Genomic DNA, 16,889 nt, shown 5'->3' with positions numbered 1-16,889 from the left:
TTTTTTTTTTTTTTTTTTTTTTTTTTTTTTTTTTTTTTTTTTTTGGAGACAGGGTTTCTCTGTGTAGCTTTGGAGCCGTCCTGGAAATTGGCTGGCCTTGAACACACAGAGATCTGCCTGCCTTTGCCTCCCAAGTGCTCGGATTAAAGGCTCGTGCCACCACTGCCCAGGGTTATTTTTCTAAACACGGATTTTAGATATTTGTCAATTTTTTGGGGGGTGGGTAGTGGTGGCATATGCCTAAATGGCTCTTTCTACCCCCTTCCCCCCAGGGTTTTTCTCTGTAACAGTCCTGGTTACATAGGAACTTACTTTGTAGACTAGGCTGGCCTTGAACTCAGAAATCCGCCTGCCTCTGCCTTTTGAGTGCTGGAATTAGAGGCATGGACCACTACCAGTGGGTTAAATGGCTCTTCTTAAAGCAACCGTCTTTATTTAAAAACTCATATTAATGCCTAAGAAGCAAATGAAGACATATCCACTGATTTTGTGTCTCTGTGTCATTCTATCTATGGCCTGCCTAAATGGGAACAGCTAACTTCTTTATCCGACTCATGAGCGCTACTCTGAACGATGATGTACATTTCAAACCTACTTCACTTAAAGGATGCTTTTCTCCATTGCTAATTTGTCTTTCATTTATACACAAGTCAAACCAAAGGTCACCGGCAAACAGTAAATAGAAGCACACAGAGCTCTCTCTATCCTTGTGAACTTCAACCTCAAGATCTAACTCTCACAGAAATTCCATTTGCACACAAGAACTGCGTTAAAAGTGTGGTGGTGCAAATGTTTAATCATAGCACTCAGGAGGCAGAGGAAGGAGGATCTCTGAGTCTGAAGTTAGCTTGGGCTACAGAGCAAGTTTCAGATAGCCGGGACTACACAGAAATACTTGTTGTGAAAAAAACAAACAACCACCGAACAAAAAAGTACCTGACTCTCTAGAACCTAACACTATGCTTGCAATATAAGAGGTTCTGAGGACACCTACATTATTTGGTTTCTTAAAAAGGACTTACCAGTGAGAAAGCTTCTCAGTCGTCCAAACTGTACTTCATATTGCTGGGGTTCTGCCTGGCAAGGGGCTGCAGACACTGCATTGGCACAACCAGATTCTGATTGGACTAAAGAGGAAGACACACAAGACAGAGGCAGGAAGGCAGTTACTATCTATACCATGCAGCAGGAAGGACACAGGGCATGGATTCCAATGGCATCTCTAAGTAAGATGTTCTAGGGTCTCGGTAGACTGGGGTAGATTGATAATACTTGTTTGTCTCCCTACTCTCCTGATACTCCATAAAACTAGGGCAGAGGAATAAAAGCTAGAAAGCATAAGATACCTTAAGTGAGGAGAGGACAGGCACACAATATTCCTAAGATTTATCTAGAAATGTCTAACCCATGTTGGCATGTTACAATGTGCTATGGCCTGGGTTCATCAATTTGAGAGGTCACGCTTCCAGTTCAGAGAACAGTCTTTGTTTCTGATCATATCTTCTATTTTTCTGAGATTCCTGATTTCAAAGTTGGATCTTCTGAAAATCATTTAATCTTTTCTCTATATTTCATCCTTTTGCTTTACTAACAGGAAGGTTTCTTTATCTTTCAATCCCCCCATCCCCTCTTTTTTTTCTAGACAGGGTTTCTCTGTGTACTACTGGCCGTCCTGAACTTGCTCTGTAGACCAGGCTAGCCTTAAACTCAGACATCCCCCTGCCTCTGCCTCCTGAGTGTTGGGATTAAAGGTGTGTGCCACCACACCTAGCCTAACTTTCAACCTTTTTGTTGATTTTTCCTTTATTTTTTCCAAAGGAGGAAGCAGTTATTTTTGCTCACAATCCTTTTTATCATTAGCTATCTGGCATTAAAAAAAATATTCTCAAAATGTTCTTTCTCCCAGAGCAGCATTATCTTCTTGTCTTCAAACTATGATATGGACAGCTGTCAAGAGAAACATTTCCCCCAGGGCTTTATGGCCCTGGGTGTGAAAAAGAGCACCATAGGGATAATGGGAATGTAGCTGATCACTTAGGATGGTAGGAATACTTTCCCAAAGAGTGTCTTTGGTCTGCAGTCCTGGGCAGGTCATAATTCATCAAACCGTTATTCACTAGCTTTCCTGGGGAATTAGGTTGGCAGCAGTGTTTTGGGTAGCTGACAGGAAGAGAAGCCTGGGGCCTTAATGTTTAGCATGTAAACATGCACTTTTTGACTTTATACTTTTTTTTTTCTGATAGGGTCTCATTACGTAGCCCCAGCTGACCTGGGAATCTCAATCTTTCTGCTCCTTGTGCTGGAATTATAGGAGTATGCCATCATATTTAAGCCTGAGTTTATGCTTCCTAAAGAAGAAACTCAAGCTTTCTGCACTATCCAGTGTAGAGTCTACACCATTTTCTTCTCGATTCCTATTGTTACTTAAAGGCAAACTTTCACACGATGTCTAGAGTCATTGGTGCTCTATAAATAAAGAAGGTTGCCCTCAAACTCCTTGCAGGAGGTACCCATTTAGGTACCAACCTTGACTTCCAGATGGAAGCTAGGGGCCAAGGGCTAAGCTGTCTTCTTTATATCACATCTAGCCACTATTATGTGGATGGAGGGATGGTAATGAACACAGTAGAACTGAAGAAATCAAAACATGGTGCACAGAAAAGGGTGTGAAGAAGAGTTCCTGCCCTCCAGCAGATGGCTAGAGCAGAGAGGCGCTCTTTCCCCTTCATCAGTCAAAGCCTTTCAGATTCCTGGTTACCCTCTGACTATGCTCATTTTTGGCTAGTATATCTAATTCTAACTTGGACCCTTTAGCAATACTTAGCACCCAGTCACTGTCCTGAAATCTATCTCCGGATCTCACATGTCCTCCTTTAACCTGACATGAGTGTTCCTTATAATTCCTCAGAAAATAGATCATTCCTTCTGCTATTGGCTAATGTGACCATAAGGTAGGGAGTACCAAGCTTTTGGCAAGACCTGCTTGCCCTGCCAACCTAGTGCAAATGATTATTTCCTCTACTTCCTGACCCTAAGGTTCCCTGCCAAAGCTCAGTCACCATGGCCCTTTACAGCTGTACTGCAGCATGGACTCCCAGCAGCTGGAATCTGAGCAAGTTCTAGGGTTGTTACCATCTGGCCTAAAGCACATGTGCAATGAAAGCCTGCAAAGCGAAGACCAATGATTCAGATCATTCATGAATCAGAAAATCCAGGATTCAATAGCACAATCAGCCCACTTCAACTTCTCCATTCCAGCTGGCCTCTTGAAAAGCCACTGCATCTAAACTGCAGAGGTACTTTCTCTTCTTCCCACAAAGGCAGAATTATTGCTCAGGGTTCTTTGCATGTGTAGCAATAGGAGTGCTGAGCACTCCAAAAAATTGTGGCAGTTCCTAAGAGATTGCTCTAAACCTGGTAAGTGGAGGAGTCCACTAGAGACAAGTTGATAACTGCTCACCAGGGTATCCCCGAGGAGCTCAAACAGGGAACAGCCAGGTATCTCTTAAAGGAACATGGAGGTAGACTGCTGACAGTTTCTGATACTCCCCCATGAAGTCAAGGACCTCTTCAGGTTTCAAACATTTCATCACTTTCTCCACAGCAAAGGCAGTCTGCCCTAAAGCAAACCAGGCCACTGAGTGACAGCGCTGTGAAGAGGAATCACGGGGTCTGCTGCTGCTGCTGGGATGGAGCAGGAGCCATCCGTTCAAGGAAAGCACAAGCCCAGGAATAAAGAAGGGAGAAGCTGCCCCTCTGGATATGTGAAGGAAGCCAGAGCTGGGCCACATAAACAATGAGAACTCGGTTATACCAACAGCCATTAGTGTGTCCTTTGCACCTAATTTACAGAAATACATCAAACCACCAGTACTGTACAGAAATTCAGTATAAGAAAACCGGCTAGGCCTAGTGGCATAATACCTGAGGCTGAGACTTGCTGAGAGTTCAAGGACAGTCTGGGCCTTGTGAGAATCCATTTAACAAAAACCAGAGGGAGATGGAAGGACCAAACAAACAAACAAAAAAAACCTGTATACTGTATCATAAACCCTAAACTCATAGGAAAGCTAGGTGACAACCTTTGTGTGTGTATGGTAACAATGACTTGATATTCCCAATGGAGCCACCCTTCCTTCCTTTTTAAAAATTGCCCTATGGCTGTTTAAGACAGCCTCACTCTGTAGCCTAGTCTAGCTTGGATCTCACTCTGTAACCCAAACTGGTCTCAAGCTTATGACAACTCTCCCATTTTGGCCTCCCAAGTGTTGGGATTAAAGGTCTGAGTCATTATGTCTAGTTCTGAAATGTGATTTCAAAATGAAATTTAAAAATTTCAGAAGTGCTTATAACAGTATTTCCAACTGTCAACCCTGCAGAATGCACTTTATAGACTGACTTCTAGGAGCAAAGCTCTATGCTAGCAGAGAGAACCTATTACTCTGGGTCTTGAAGGGTAAAAAGGTTGCACATACCATCAGGTAAAACAATCGTGATGCTCTGAGGAAGGTTCAGAAGTCCACTGAGCACAGTTCTAAAGGACAGGAAAGACCTAGAGGCCAGAGACACTAAGAGTTGCTCACTGAGGCCTGGTAGTCTACCCTTTGCTGAGAACCTATGTGGGCACTGACAGCTCCTGTTCAGGCCAGTCACAGGACCCTGGTACCTGTGAGGTTGGCTGCCATCTCCTCAGGAGTCTGTGATAGTCTTAGGCCTTGCTTCAAGGGGCCTTCTGAGTCCATGTACTGCCGGCGTTTGAGGTAGCAGGACACTGCCACCTGAACCTGCTCCGTGCGCCCTCGTTTCATGACCTGTGGGAAAGGAACACAGGAAGCGGACTGTAAGGGACGGCAGAGCTATCACACAGCTAGAAAGATGGATACTGAAATGACCCAGTGAGGACACAAGCCTGGCATTCTGTTCCATTTCATCTGTTTTTCTTTCTTTCTTTCTTTTTTAAAGATTTATTTATTATGTATACAACATTCTGCCTCCATGTATGCCCACATGCCAGAGGAGGGCGCCAGATCTCATTACAGATGGTTGTGAGCCACCATGTGGTTGCTGGGAATTGAACTCAGGACCTCTGGAAGAGCAGTCAGTGCTCTTAACCATTGAGCCATCTCTCCAGCCCTCATCTGTTTTTCCAAAGGCCATACAGCCAGCCTCATTGATGGGAAACAGAGAAACAGCATGGGTAACATATCCTACAGATTACTCCCAATAACACTGTTATTCAACCAGCTCCATGAACCTTTTCATTGGTGCACCTAGCACCAAGCAGGCAGGCCTAATTTGAATATCAGGCTATTTCTACTGCTCCATCAGAGCTATTCATTAGTAATGAACCTGCTAAAAGCTCTAGAAGGGGGCAGTGTAAGATCAAAGGCCCGAGAAACCAACAGACTGGGTAAGTAGATGCAGACAAGGTAAGAACCTAGTAAGGGAGGTTTTTTTTTTTTTTTTGTTTTGTTTTGTTTTGTTTTGTTTTGTGGCTCCAGGGATGGAACCTAGAGCCTTGCAGAAGTCAGGTGAACACTCGACCATCCAGCTGTATCCCCCGCCCATAGCTTGTTTGCCCCCCCCTTTTTTTTTAAGAATTATTTATTTATTATATATAGTGTTCAGCCTCCATATATGCCTGCAGGCCAGAAGAGGGCACCAGATCTCATTACAGATGACTGTGAGCCACCATGTGGTTGCTGGGAATTGAACTCAGGACCTCCAGAAGAGCAGTCAGTGCTCTTAACCTCTGAGCCATCTCTCCAGCCCCTGCTCCTTCTTTTTTGAGACAGGTTCTTACCATGTAGTGATGGCTGGCCTGTCACTCGATTTGTAGTCCAGCCTGGCCTTAAACTCAGAGATCCACATGCCTCTGCCCTCCAAGTGCTGGGAATAAAGGTGTGTGCAACCATACTCAGCATAAATAAAGTTTCTCGAGATAGGGTTTCTCTGTACAGCCACTGTGGCTGTCCTGGAACACACTTTGTAGACCAGTTTGGCCTCAAACTCAAGGAAATCGGCTTGCCTCTGCCTCTGGGTGCTGGGATTAAAGGTGTGTGCCAACACTGCAGCTTATATATCTTAATAGTCAAGGAGAGGTGGCACCCTTTTGGGAATAGTGGTACCTTTAATTCTAGCACTCGGGAGGCAGAGGCTGGTGGATCTCTGAGTTCCAGGCTAGTCTAGTCTTCACAGTGAATTCCAGGACAGCCAGGGCTACATAAGAAATTCTGTCTTGAAAAAACAAATGCTTTCTTCAAAACTTTTTTTTTTTAAACAAAATGTGCTTGAGTGTTTTGCATGAATGTTGTATGTCTATATACTACTTTTCTGTCAGGTACCCACAGTGGCCAGGAGAGAACTAGAGTCACAGATAGCTGTAAGCCACCATATGAGTGCTTGGAATCAAACCCAGACCTCTGGAAGAGTATCCAGTGCTCTTATCCTCTAAGCCATCTCTCTAGCTGTTATGTTTTTTTCTTTACTTTTCAAGACTTAACCTCTAATTGTTATTCATCTACAAATCCTTTGAGTGTATTATGCATGAATAGCCAAACACATTTTCCCTGGTTATTTGACTAACACACTGCTTCCAGAGTAATCTGTAAATGTCTCTTCCCCTCTAAACTGATTTGTGAGATACTCTGAAGACCAACTCTCCAATTTCTTGAAAATCACATAGCAAGGGGAACAGAGAAGGCTGCAGTCACAGGGACCAAAGCATATGTATGTTACAAACTGTTTCTGACCCTGGAATATCACAAAGTCCAAGACAGCCCAGAAAGGAGGGCAATGGCTGTAATTTGGTCATCTAACAAAGCATGAATAAATTTCCAATATTGACATTCCTTTTCATGATGATTTATTATTCTTTTAGTGTATTGATGAGCTATTTTAATTATGTTTCCTTTTTATTGCTAGCACAAGGGCTCGGATATTTTGAGAGATCTCTCTTCCTGTCCATTAATGAAGCCAAAAACAATTGTTTCTCCGTGGCCACTATTCAATATAACCATTCATTCTGATGCATCAGTGACTCTCTTTGGCTTACCTAGCTATATAAGAATCCCGGCAGTGTGTTTACGTGTATAAGTAAGTACAGTCTTGGAGATTCTGATTGGGGGTGGGGGACCAAATACATACAGCAGCAGTGACTCTATGACCCTTTCCAAGTGTAGTTCAATCAGGACAGTCGAGACACTCAGCCTTGGCCACATCACACTACACATACCCGATGATAATCTCTTCCAGAGTGCCTAGCTTCAAACCCTACTAAACTAGTACAATTCTACACTTAAAAAACTAAGATCTTGGGGCTGGAGAGATGGCTCAGCAGTTAAGAGCACTGCCTGCTCTTCCAAAGGTCCTGAGTTCAATTCCCAGCAACCACATGGTGGCTCACAACCATCTGTAATGAGATCTGGCGCCCTCTTCTGGCCTGTAGACAGAATACCGTATATATAATAAATAAATAAATCTTTAAAAAAAAAAAACTAAGATCTTTCCAGATTTTCCACTGTGACCTTTTGGTGACGTGGAACTATGTACATGTACCCATGTGAATTTACAGCATTCCCATTAAGCCCTTTTCCCCGACCCCCACCCCTGAACATGGTTTCTCTGTGTAGTCCTGGCTGCCTGGAACTTACTCTGTAGATCAGGCTGGCCTCGAACTCAGAGATCTGCCTGTCTCTGCCTCCCGAGTGCTGGGATTAAAGGTGTGTGCTACCAATGCCTTGCTCCAATCAAGCCCTTCTGACAGGAAAAGAACACTGCCTGTGAGACACTAGACAACCACTGAGAGAGCAGACCGGGAGATGAGTGTTCTCGAAATAGGACGTTACTTATGTGCCTACAGATGTCTCTACAGGCGAGGGAGGAGATGCTAAAGCTGCAAAGAAAACAGCTGCCAAGGCCCAAATTTACAATCTAAACTTCCAACCCAAATTTATTATCCAAATTTATAACCCAAACTTATATTAATTTATAAGAAGTGAAGGAAGGAGGATCAAGTCTAGCTCAGGCTACATAAAATGCAGCTTAGTTTTGTTTTAAAACAAAAACAAAACACAAATAGGAAAGCTCAGCTACATTTGCAATTGAGAAAACTTAGTTTGTAAATACTAATGTCAATGAATTTACCCACACTAACAGCTTGATTGTTTGCATGCAACTGCCTTTACTATAAGAGACCCTGAGGGCAGGAGGTTAAGCCAGCTTCTGGGCAAAGGACCTCAAGGCAAGAATTCAGCAGGAATTGCGTTTATAGCCCACATGAAACACAAATACCACAGATATGATCCAACCAGCTTAGCTGGTTCTATTCTGATGCACATATTTCAAGCAAAATAATGAAAGAATCCCTCAGAGCAATTGGCTTTCCATGGTAAAATATCCATAAATGGACATGTGGGGGGTGGTGCCTTAAAATAGAACCAAGCCCTTTCTTAAGACTCAGATATGAGACTTACACTGCAGTTTTGAGGTACCTGCCCAGTTTTCCAGCATATTAATAAAACAATAAAATAACGGGGTTTGGATATAATTATACAATCTTTTGTTAAAATTTCAAGACTTCTCAGTTTTCAATTCACACAAACAGATGCCAAATACCGTTTTCTTCCTGTATCTTAATGAATGCTTCTGTTCCACTAACACTCAACGAAGTAGCAATGTAAAATCTTATATGATCACTCCCGATAATCACCAGGAAGGACAAACTGCACACTTTTCTCACACTTCCCTAAAATGAGGATGTTGGAGCAGGGCCTGGAAAAACCTGGTCCATCATTACACACGGCATCTGTCTCACCCACTTATTGTCAAATACAGGGGGTAGAGAACATACCAATCTGCTCTGTGAGATGCCAACATACTACTATATAGACACAGTTCATTCCTTTAGAATGGAAGCTTCAAATAAAATGTGTTCAAGGTAAATTCAGGGGCGCCAACTTTACACACCCCTCGAATTAGCTCTGGAAGAGCTGCTGACCAAGGGCCAGTTTTGGGGGTGGAGGGCTGAGTATTTTTTCTAATTGTGAATTTATGCTTTAAAAAGTCTGAAAGTTTTTGTTTGAGATGTCAAAATACTTGCTAAGGACTCAATCTAATTTAATCCCCCCTGCCCCATTTTGTTTGGTTTTGATTTTTGACAGGGTCTCCTGTAACCCAAGTTGACTCTACAGTCTCTGAAGATAACCTTGAATTCAGGCTCTCCTGGCCTTACCTCCCCAGCACGGGAATTAACAGGTACAAGTGAGCACGTGGAACAAAAGACTTACCCAAAAGGTCACCCAAGTGGACCCCACCCAGTATTTGCATCCTCCCGAGAGCATTTTCAATTAGCTTTGTGAAAAAATGGATCAAAGTTGAAAAATAACTGAGACACACTATGTAGTTTCAGTCACATCTCACGGAATTGAAAAACCTTGTTTTTTCCCCTTCAGACCATGTCTCATGTATCCCAGGCTGACTTCAAACTCACTGCATATAACCCCTGAGCAGGGTATGAACTTCTGGTTCTCTTTCTCCCTCCAAGCAGGATTGTCTTTCAAAATGATTCTTTGCTCAAATATTCCAATATGCTTCTACAGTAGTTGTGCCTTCTCCCAAGGTATCCTTAAGAAATAAAAGATCTTGTTTGGTGGTGATGGCCCATGTCTTTAATCTCAGTACTCGGGGAGGCAGAAGCAGGTGGATTACTGTGAGTTCTATGCCAGCCCGGTCTACAGAGTTCCAGGACAGCCAGAGATGCAGAGAAACCTGTCTCGGATCGAAACACCAAAAAAAGAAAGGAAGAAATAAAGATCTTGCAAATGGGGCTACAGTCAGGGTTCAGAATGAAAAACCTGGAGTTTTGGTGGTGGTATCTATGAAGTTCATACTTAGGAACCACAACTCCAAACAGACATCAGTAACAATTTTCTTAGGCTGGAGAGATGGCTCAGAGGTGCTCTTCCAGAGGAGCAGGGTTCAATTCCTAGAACCTACAAGGCAGGTCACAACTGTGTGCAATTCTAGTCCCTGGGATGGCTAACACCTTCTTCTGGCTTTCAAGTGCATGCATGTGGTGTGCAGATTTCATACACATAAGTTGATTTCTTTATCACCACCTTCAAGATTTCAACATCTCCTCTGGTCAACTAACTTTGTCTACAACATCCTAACCTAGCGATTCCACATTAGTCTCCTTATGAGCTGCTGAAAGACTGTGTCGCCTCACCTCTTATCTTTTTTTTTTTTTTTTTTGGTTTTTCGAGGCAGGGTTTCTCTATGATTTTGGAGCCTGTCCTGGAACTAGCTCTTGTAGAGCAGGCTGGTCTGGAACTCACAGAGATCCGCCTGCCTCTACCTCCCAAGTGCTGGGATTAAAGGAGTGCGCCACCAACTCCCGCTATCACCTCTTATCTTAATGGAAGTTTTTCCTTTCCCTTTATGGTCCCATGACTGCTGAATTCGGCCTTTGCGATACCCTATAACCAACGTATGTCTCAAACTGGAACAAATCATCCTACCTCAGCCTCCTCCTACTCAACTTAATGGTGCTATTACCTATCATTAAAACAAAACAAAACAAAACAACAACAAAAACTCCACACAAACACAAGTCTATGGGGCCATCATCACTCAAACCACCGCATACATAAAACTTCACTGACAGAGAAGGGCATGCCAATATACGTATCAAATTGTGGTACAATTTTGTTCCAACTATTTATACACATCTTAAAACACCAGTATCTATGACCAACAAACTACTATGGATTATCAAATTCTCTTTTCCACCTGGGCAACAGGACACATCTTTAACCTCAGTGCTGGGGAGGCACTGATGGAGACACTGTTGCAAATGAGTCCCAGGTGAGCCCAGCTATATATACAGTGTGACCCTGACTCAAAACAGTCAAAATAAACAAGACATGCAACTGACTTTCCAAAGCATTTTACTTTATGTACCAAGTCACCACATACAACTTTATAAGTTCTTTTTCTTGGGGGGGGGGAGGATAGTGTGTGTGGGGGGGAATAGAGATTAAACCTGCGGTTCCCCACATGCTAGGCAAGCATTCTATCACTAAGTTATCCTGGAAGTCCTCACAGCACTTCCTGAATTTTCAACTCCATATACGCTGTTCTTGCTGGAGGTCTCAGTCCACACTATACTGGCCTTTTCAAGACAGGGTTTCTCTGTGTAGCCATGGCTGTCCTGGAACTTTGTCTGTAGACCAGGTTGGCCTTGAACTCAGAAATCCTCCTGCGTCTGCCTGGCAAACAGGAGCGCTGAGTTAAAGGTGTGTGCCACTTCCGCCGGCCAATAAGCACCCTTTCATTCATTGGTTACAGTATTTTTTTTTCCTGAGTCAGAGTTCTTGTAATATAGCCCATGATGGCCTTAACTCTGTACATAGCCAGCCTGATCCCGAATGTTCTAACCTCCTGCCACTGCCTCCACTGCACCTGGACCACAAGAATAAACTGCTGTTTCCAGATTGTTTTTTGTGTAGTATGTGTGTGCTGTACCTGTGCTCTCTGAGACATGACCCCAGCAGTCATCAGCAAACATTTCTTTTCTGTTGTTCTTTTGTTAACTGATTTGGTGGGGTGAATTAAAGCCCCAAACCAGTTCACTGGGCTTGCTTCAGCATGGTATGCCCTCCAGAAGAGCATCTTGGTGTTGGAGAAACAATCAAGTGTGCCTGGTGGCAGAGACCACAACATGAAATGACAGCCTCTAATCACAGGGTGACTTCTCAGAGAAACCAGCCTTCTAACCTGCTACATGACAAACACCAAAATAGGGTTTTTAGGAAAGACTACTGTCTAGAATAACACATAGTTTATTCATGCCTTGTCTGAGTGGTCTCTAAGCTTTGAAAATTAGATTTAAAAAATCTGTGGTGGGTTGTGGTGGCACACGCCTTTAATCCCAGTACTTGGGAATAACTCTGTGAGTTCAAGGTCAGCCTGGTCTACAGGGAGGGCCAGGACAAGCTCCAAAGCTGTCAAAGCTGCAGAGAAACCCTGTCTCAAAAAAACCAAAGAAAAAGCCTGTCTACACTAATTCAGATACAGAGGAAGGGATGGCCTTCTCTATTTCAACCCAACACCACTCTACTATGTCCTCTAAAGAGACCACGTGATGTACTAGTTTGAAAACGTACTGTTGTCATTGGTGCGAAGGATGAAAAAATAAACTAAAACAGGCTCTGAACTGCGTGTTTACCCATAATTCGGTCTCACTTTATTGGGGGTTCTGCAGGCATGCTCGTCTTTCATGTAGGCTCTGGCCAATCCCTCTCCAATGGATGGAGGCACCTCACAACTTCTTGCCCGGCTTGATGCTCAGCCTGGATGTCTCGTCTTCCCATGGCTTCCTAGTCTTTGCTTGGAGCACCATCACAGTATATGACATCACCGTGGTCCCCACATTGCCATTGATAACTAACATTGATTTGACATATTCCATTGCTAGACACTTCTTAACCACTTCCCACATACTACCTGCTTTTGTCCTCCCAACTCTATTGGGCACGTACTATTTTCCAGACAGGAAAGCAGAGCCATCTAGCTCCTGGATGAGAACCCAGCCATCTGGATGCAGTGTCTGAGCCTGCACTCTTTACAGCACCCCACGCTCCTACTGAGTCCTAGGGGAGCACAAGGGCAAACACTCATTCAGAGCGCGCACTGGAAGCTAAGCGCTTGAGATGTTGATGGCTATGGGGAAGGCTGGAAACATGACTTCAAGTAGTACGGTGCATCACACAAGATCAAGCTAAAACAAGTCAGAAAAAAGCCGAGTCCCTTCCTCTATCCCCTGGTGTCTTCCACAGATTCTTGCAGAAACAACGGAAGTTATCAGTTACCGAGCAGTCAGGAGAGCCTTTCACCTCTCTTCGGAGGGACAGAAGTACACAACTCGCAGTTGGAAAGGACTGTTCCAAAACACGTAAACCTAATTTGTTACTGGTGGCAAAATACTGAAGGCACAAGCTGATTTCGGTTTTGCTGGCTTAATATTCGCTTTATAATTCACAGAACAAGGTTCCCATATGTGTGAATACATACTTAGACCAAGTCTCCTCTGTCGGTCCAGAACTCACTTTGTAGACCAGAGTGGCTACGAATTCGCAGCAATCTTTCTGCCTCAGCCTACAGAGTGCGCCACCAGTACCGGCCGAGTCTTGTCTGAAATCACCATCCCATTTTACAGGAGGAGAAACTGCGGCAGCGAGCGAGCTTACACGGCTGCAATCCTCGTCTCTGCGGTCACCAACTCCATCCGTGACATTCCGCCCCTCCGAGTTTCAGCAGTCACGAAGTCTTGAACCCGGAGCAGGCGGACTCCCTTCCCACTTCACTTTCCCCGCAGGGCCCGCCAGGCTGCAGCGGGTCACCAAACGCCCGGTCCCGGCTCCCAGCAAAGCCCTGAGGCCATCCACCTGCGGGCCAGCCCGGGGTCGGAGCCCGGGGAAACTCACTCACCTCTAGACGCCGGAGTCAGAGCGCCTGCGGGGTCCGCGGGGCGGCGACTCCCGGCGGCGGGCGCGAGCCGGCCCTCTGCGGGCCACTTCCGCCGAGCGCCCCCGTGAGCTCGCGGTCGGCTCGGCGCGAGGGCGCCCGGCGGGGCCGCGGGGTCTCCGGGAGCGTGCGGCCGGGGCCGCCACGTGCGGGGTCGCTCGGGCCCGCGCGCGCGCGCGCCCGCCCCAAGCCCCTCCCCCGCGTCCCCTCCCCTCCCCCTCCTGCCCCGCGCCCCGCCCGCACTCACTGAACATCCCAAGGCGGCTCCCGCTGCCCCGCCGCCGCCCCGGCACCGGCTGCTTCCGTAACGGCTGTCCCGCCCGAGGACTCCGTAGCGCGGCCGGCTCGCGAGGTCCCCGCACCCTACGTCCCACCGCGCTGCACCGCGGTTCTTGGCGGCCGCCCCATGACCGCCTGACGGAGCGGGCACGCCGGGCTAGGCCGCGGACGCGCGACGCCGCGGCCAGGGCGCACTCGGCGCTCCGCTAGCGATGTCTGCGTGACGCCCCTCCCCGCCCCGAGCCGTTGGCGTCAACGTCTGCCGGAAGCGCCTCCCTCACGTGCGGCTCGTGGCGGTGGAGGTCCCAGGTGAAGGCGGCGCGGGAACGCCGTCCGGATGCCAGCCGGCCCCAGAGGGAACCTCGCTGGAGAGGCCGGGTGCGAGAAGGGATAGCCCGCCGCCCCGTCCGAGGGAATTCTCCCAGAGGGTTCCCCCAGCTGCGGCGGGAGCCCCGGTCGAGAGAACCCCACTTTAGAGTCCGTCTTGAGAGCGCGCGCCCCGTCTAAGGGATCTTGGGGCTAGGGCGGCAGAGAACTCCGATCCGAGCTAGTAGGATTTGAAGGTATCAGTCTAGGACTTTCTTTTTAAAAAGTTTCTTTTTTAATTTCTCTGAGTGTTTCGTCTGTGCGTGTCTGTGTCCACCTGCAGAGGCAGGAAGAGGGCGTTACCGGGGGGCTGTGAGCTACAGTGGGGTACGGGACTCGAACCTGGCTTCTCTGAAGAAGCGTTAAGAAATCTTAACCAATGAGTCACTCAAGTCTCCGGATCTAGAATAGTGGCTCTCAACCTTGTTATGTTCCTGCCCTTTAATACAGTTCCTCGTGTTGTGATGACCCCTCAACCATAAAGTTATCTCGTTGCCATTCGTAACTATGATTTCCCCACTGTTACGTGTAAACATCTGTTTGATAGGCGACCCTGTGAAACTGCTGCCCTGGCTCCTTCCGAGGGTGACGGGCGGGAAGGGATGCGTCTCAGTTCTGAAAGCAGCCTATGTTCTCTTGCCTTGACGTAGCAGTGTGGTGAATGTTTATCTTTTTTGAGCTAATTTGTTTACTGAAAATGACGAATTTTTATGACTTTTGAAGAAACTCAAAAGCTTTGCGTGGGTTTCATAGTAATTGCAGGTTGTTAATGTATATGCTTTCCCCTTGTTACTTAAAATTTTATTACAACATTTTTTTAAATCGTGTATATGTTTTGTAGTCTAATGTAGCTCTGCATGTGGAAGAAATTACCTGTTATAGTAGAGATAACAGCATTTCTATTGAAATTGATGCCTGTTTTGTTTGTCTGTTTATTTCTCATGCATGCAGGCGCCCGGGGAGGGTAGAAGATGCCGAATTCCCTGAAATTGAGTTGCAGATAGTTATGAGCTGTCATATGGGTGCCAGGAACTGAACTCAGGTCCTCTATCTATAAAAGTAGGAAATGCTCTTAACTGCTAAGCTATTTCCACCACCATGACACCTGATTCTTTTACCCTGGAGTAGAAGCATTACTTCAAGTATTGTATTGCTTGCTTATTTGCTTACTTAATAAAGCTAATCCTAAGACACAATACATTTTAAAAGCTATTTGCCGAAACGTCTTTCAGTCTTAACTCATGGATGGTGACTATCATTCTGTGAGTTGTTTACACACTCATTTGCCTTGTTGAATTTCTATATATTCTGTGTGCTCTGTGATCACAGCAGGAGTAGTTATAATCATCTGTCTGTTTTTGCTGAAATCCAGGTTAAAATTAAATACATACTTTAGTTTATTTATACATATAAATGTTATGTTATAGGTATAATAAATACACTATACTTATATAATTGTCTAAATATATATATAATGTACTTGTATATTTATATATTCATGTATAAAATTTTGAGACAGTGTCTCACTTTGTATCCTTGGCTGGCCTCTTAACTCCTAGAGATCTGCCTGCCTCCTCTGTTTCCCAGTTGTCCCCATATGTAAGGTATGTAGTGGGGGACTGGAGAGATGGCTCAGCAGTTATGAGCACTGGCCACTCTTGCAGAAGACCTGGGTTCAGTGTCTAGCTCCTGCGTGGTGGCTAGCTTATAACTCTCTGTACTCCAGTCTCAAAGGATCTGATGCCCTCTTCTGGCTATCTTAGGCTCTTACATGCATACACTCAGACGCATATACATAAATATTTTTTTAAAGATAGTGTCATTTTTTGGTGCCTGTTCAGTTAGACCTTATTATAATACTGTTTTCTTTTTAACAGTAGAAGACGTGTAGCCATGGCTGCTGTTTATTCTGGCATTTCCTTTAAGCTTAAAAGCAAGACAACTTCCTGGGAAGATAAACTAAAACTAGCTCACTTTGCTTGGATTTCCCATCAGTGCTTTCTACCAAATAAAGAACAAGTAAGTTTAATATAGAACTTAGATTTTTATGATCTAAAATAATTACATTATGACTTGGATATTGACATTTATTTAACAGATTAGAAGACAAGTTAGGGAGGAAGCTTCATTGGAGTTAAAAGTAGTGAGATCTTTCAGGTTGTTAGGTTGAAGGTTGGGAAGATGGGGAGTGGTAGTCTCTTTAGAAGGCCAAGCTAGAAATAGAGAAGCACCAAGTATAACATTATTCTATTAATATTTCTTAAGCTTCTGTGACTAAAAAGTAGATAATGTAACTGTCGTACGATAAGAAGCTCATGGAATTGGGTTGACATACATTCCAATGTTGGTTTTATTTTTTTTATTATTAAATTTTTGCAATGTTTGTTTTATAGGAAGTACCATGAGATGCACCAAAAATTTATTATAATTGTTAGTTATAAGATGTAGTGTGTAGAACAATTGACCTCCTAGTGTCCACACCTACTACACATTTGAATCAGCTTAGCAGCTTGGTGGGTCCCTGGTCAGCGCTGCACAGTGTGAAACAGAAGGGTAATTGCGGCAGGCTTGGTCAAGACCTGTGTTGTCCTTGTCCTTTTCCTTCTAGCGTTGGTTGCCCTTCACACATATTGACAGGTCTGGAGAGGGAAGCTCAGGGCTTGATGTCGTAGTGTTTGCCATCATCAACAGCACCACAGTTTTGAGAGCCGAGGCTT

General features: G+C 45.0%; 2 protein-coding genes across 9 annotated transcripts in view; one reads left to right on the top strand and one right to left on the bottom strand.

The window, feature by feature from the left end:
• Window positions 1-13,995, bottom strand: part of Taf5l (TATA-box binding protein associated factor 5 like) — a 20,542-nt gene extending 6,547 nt beyond the window's left edge. The window contains exons 1-3 of one of the 3 annotated variants that reach the window (XM_050146953.1): window positions 13,775-13,995; window positions 4,667-4,811; window positions 1,023-1,127 (exon numbers count right to left, since the gene is read on the bottom strand). In XM_050146953.1, the coding sequence (XP_050002910.1) occupies window positions 1,023-1,127; window positions 4,667-4,808 (247 nt within the window). In that variant the 5' untranslated portion in view covers window positions 4,809-4,811; window positions 13,775-13,995. Of the gene's footprint in view, window positions 1-312; window positions 989-1,022; window positions 1,128-4,666; window positions 4,812-13,491; window positions 13,700-13,774 lie in introns of those variants that run through there. The other 2 variants (XM_050146954.1, XM_050146956.1) reach the window with 2 other exon arrangements.
• Window positions 13,996-14,048: 53 nt separating this feature from the next.
• Window positions 14,049-16,889, top strand: part of Urb2 (URB2 ribosome biogenesis homolog) — a 28,384-nt gene continuing 25,543 nt past the window's right edge. Inside the window, exons 1-3 of one of the 6 annotated variants that reach the window (XM_050146949.1) lie at window positions 14,049-14,369; window positions 15,124-15,214; window positions 16,050-16,191. In XM_050146949.1, coding sequence (XP_050002906.1) covers window positions 16,066-16,191 — 126 coding nt within the window. In that variant the 5' untranslated portion in view covers window positions 14,049-14,369; window positions 15,124-15,214; window positions 16,050-16,065. Of the gene's footprint in view, window positions 14,370-15,123; window positions 15,232-15,258; window positions 15,435-16,049; window positions 16,192-16,889 lie in introns of those variants that run through there. The other 5 variants (XM_050146950.1, XM_050146951.1, XM_050146948.1 and 2 more) reach the window with 5 other exon arrangements.

The sequence above is a fragment of the Alexandromys fortis genome, unplaced genomic scaffold (assembly GCF_014885135.2).
Source record: "Alexandromys fortis isolate MF-2015 unplaced genomic scaffold, M_Fortis_MF-2015_v1.1 scaffold_12, whole genome shotgun sequence".
In the NCBI taxonomy this organism is placed as follows: domain Eukaryota; kingdom Metazoa; phylum Chordata; class Mammalia; order Rodentia; family Cricetidae; genus Alexandromys; species Alexandromys fortis.
Note: the sequence above shows the minus strand (reverse complement) of the source record. Positions and strands in the feature narration are given on the sequence as shown.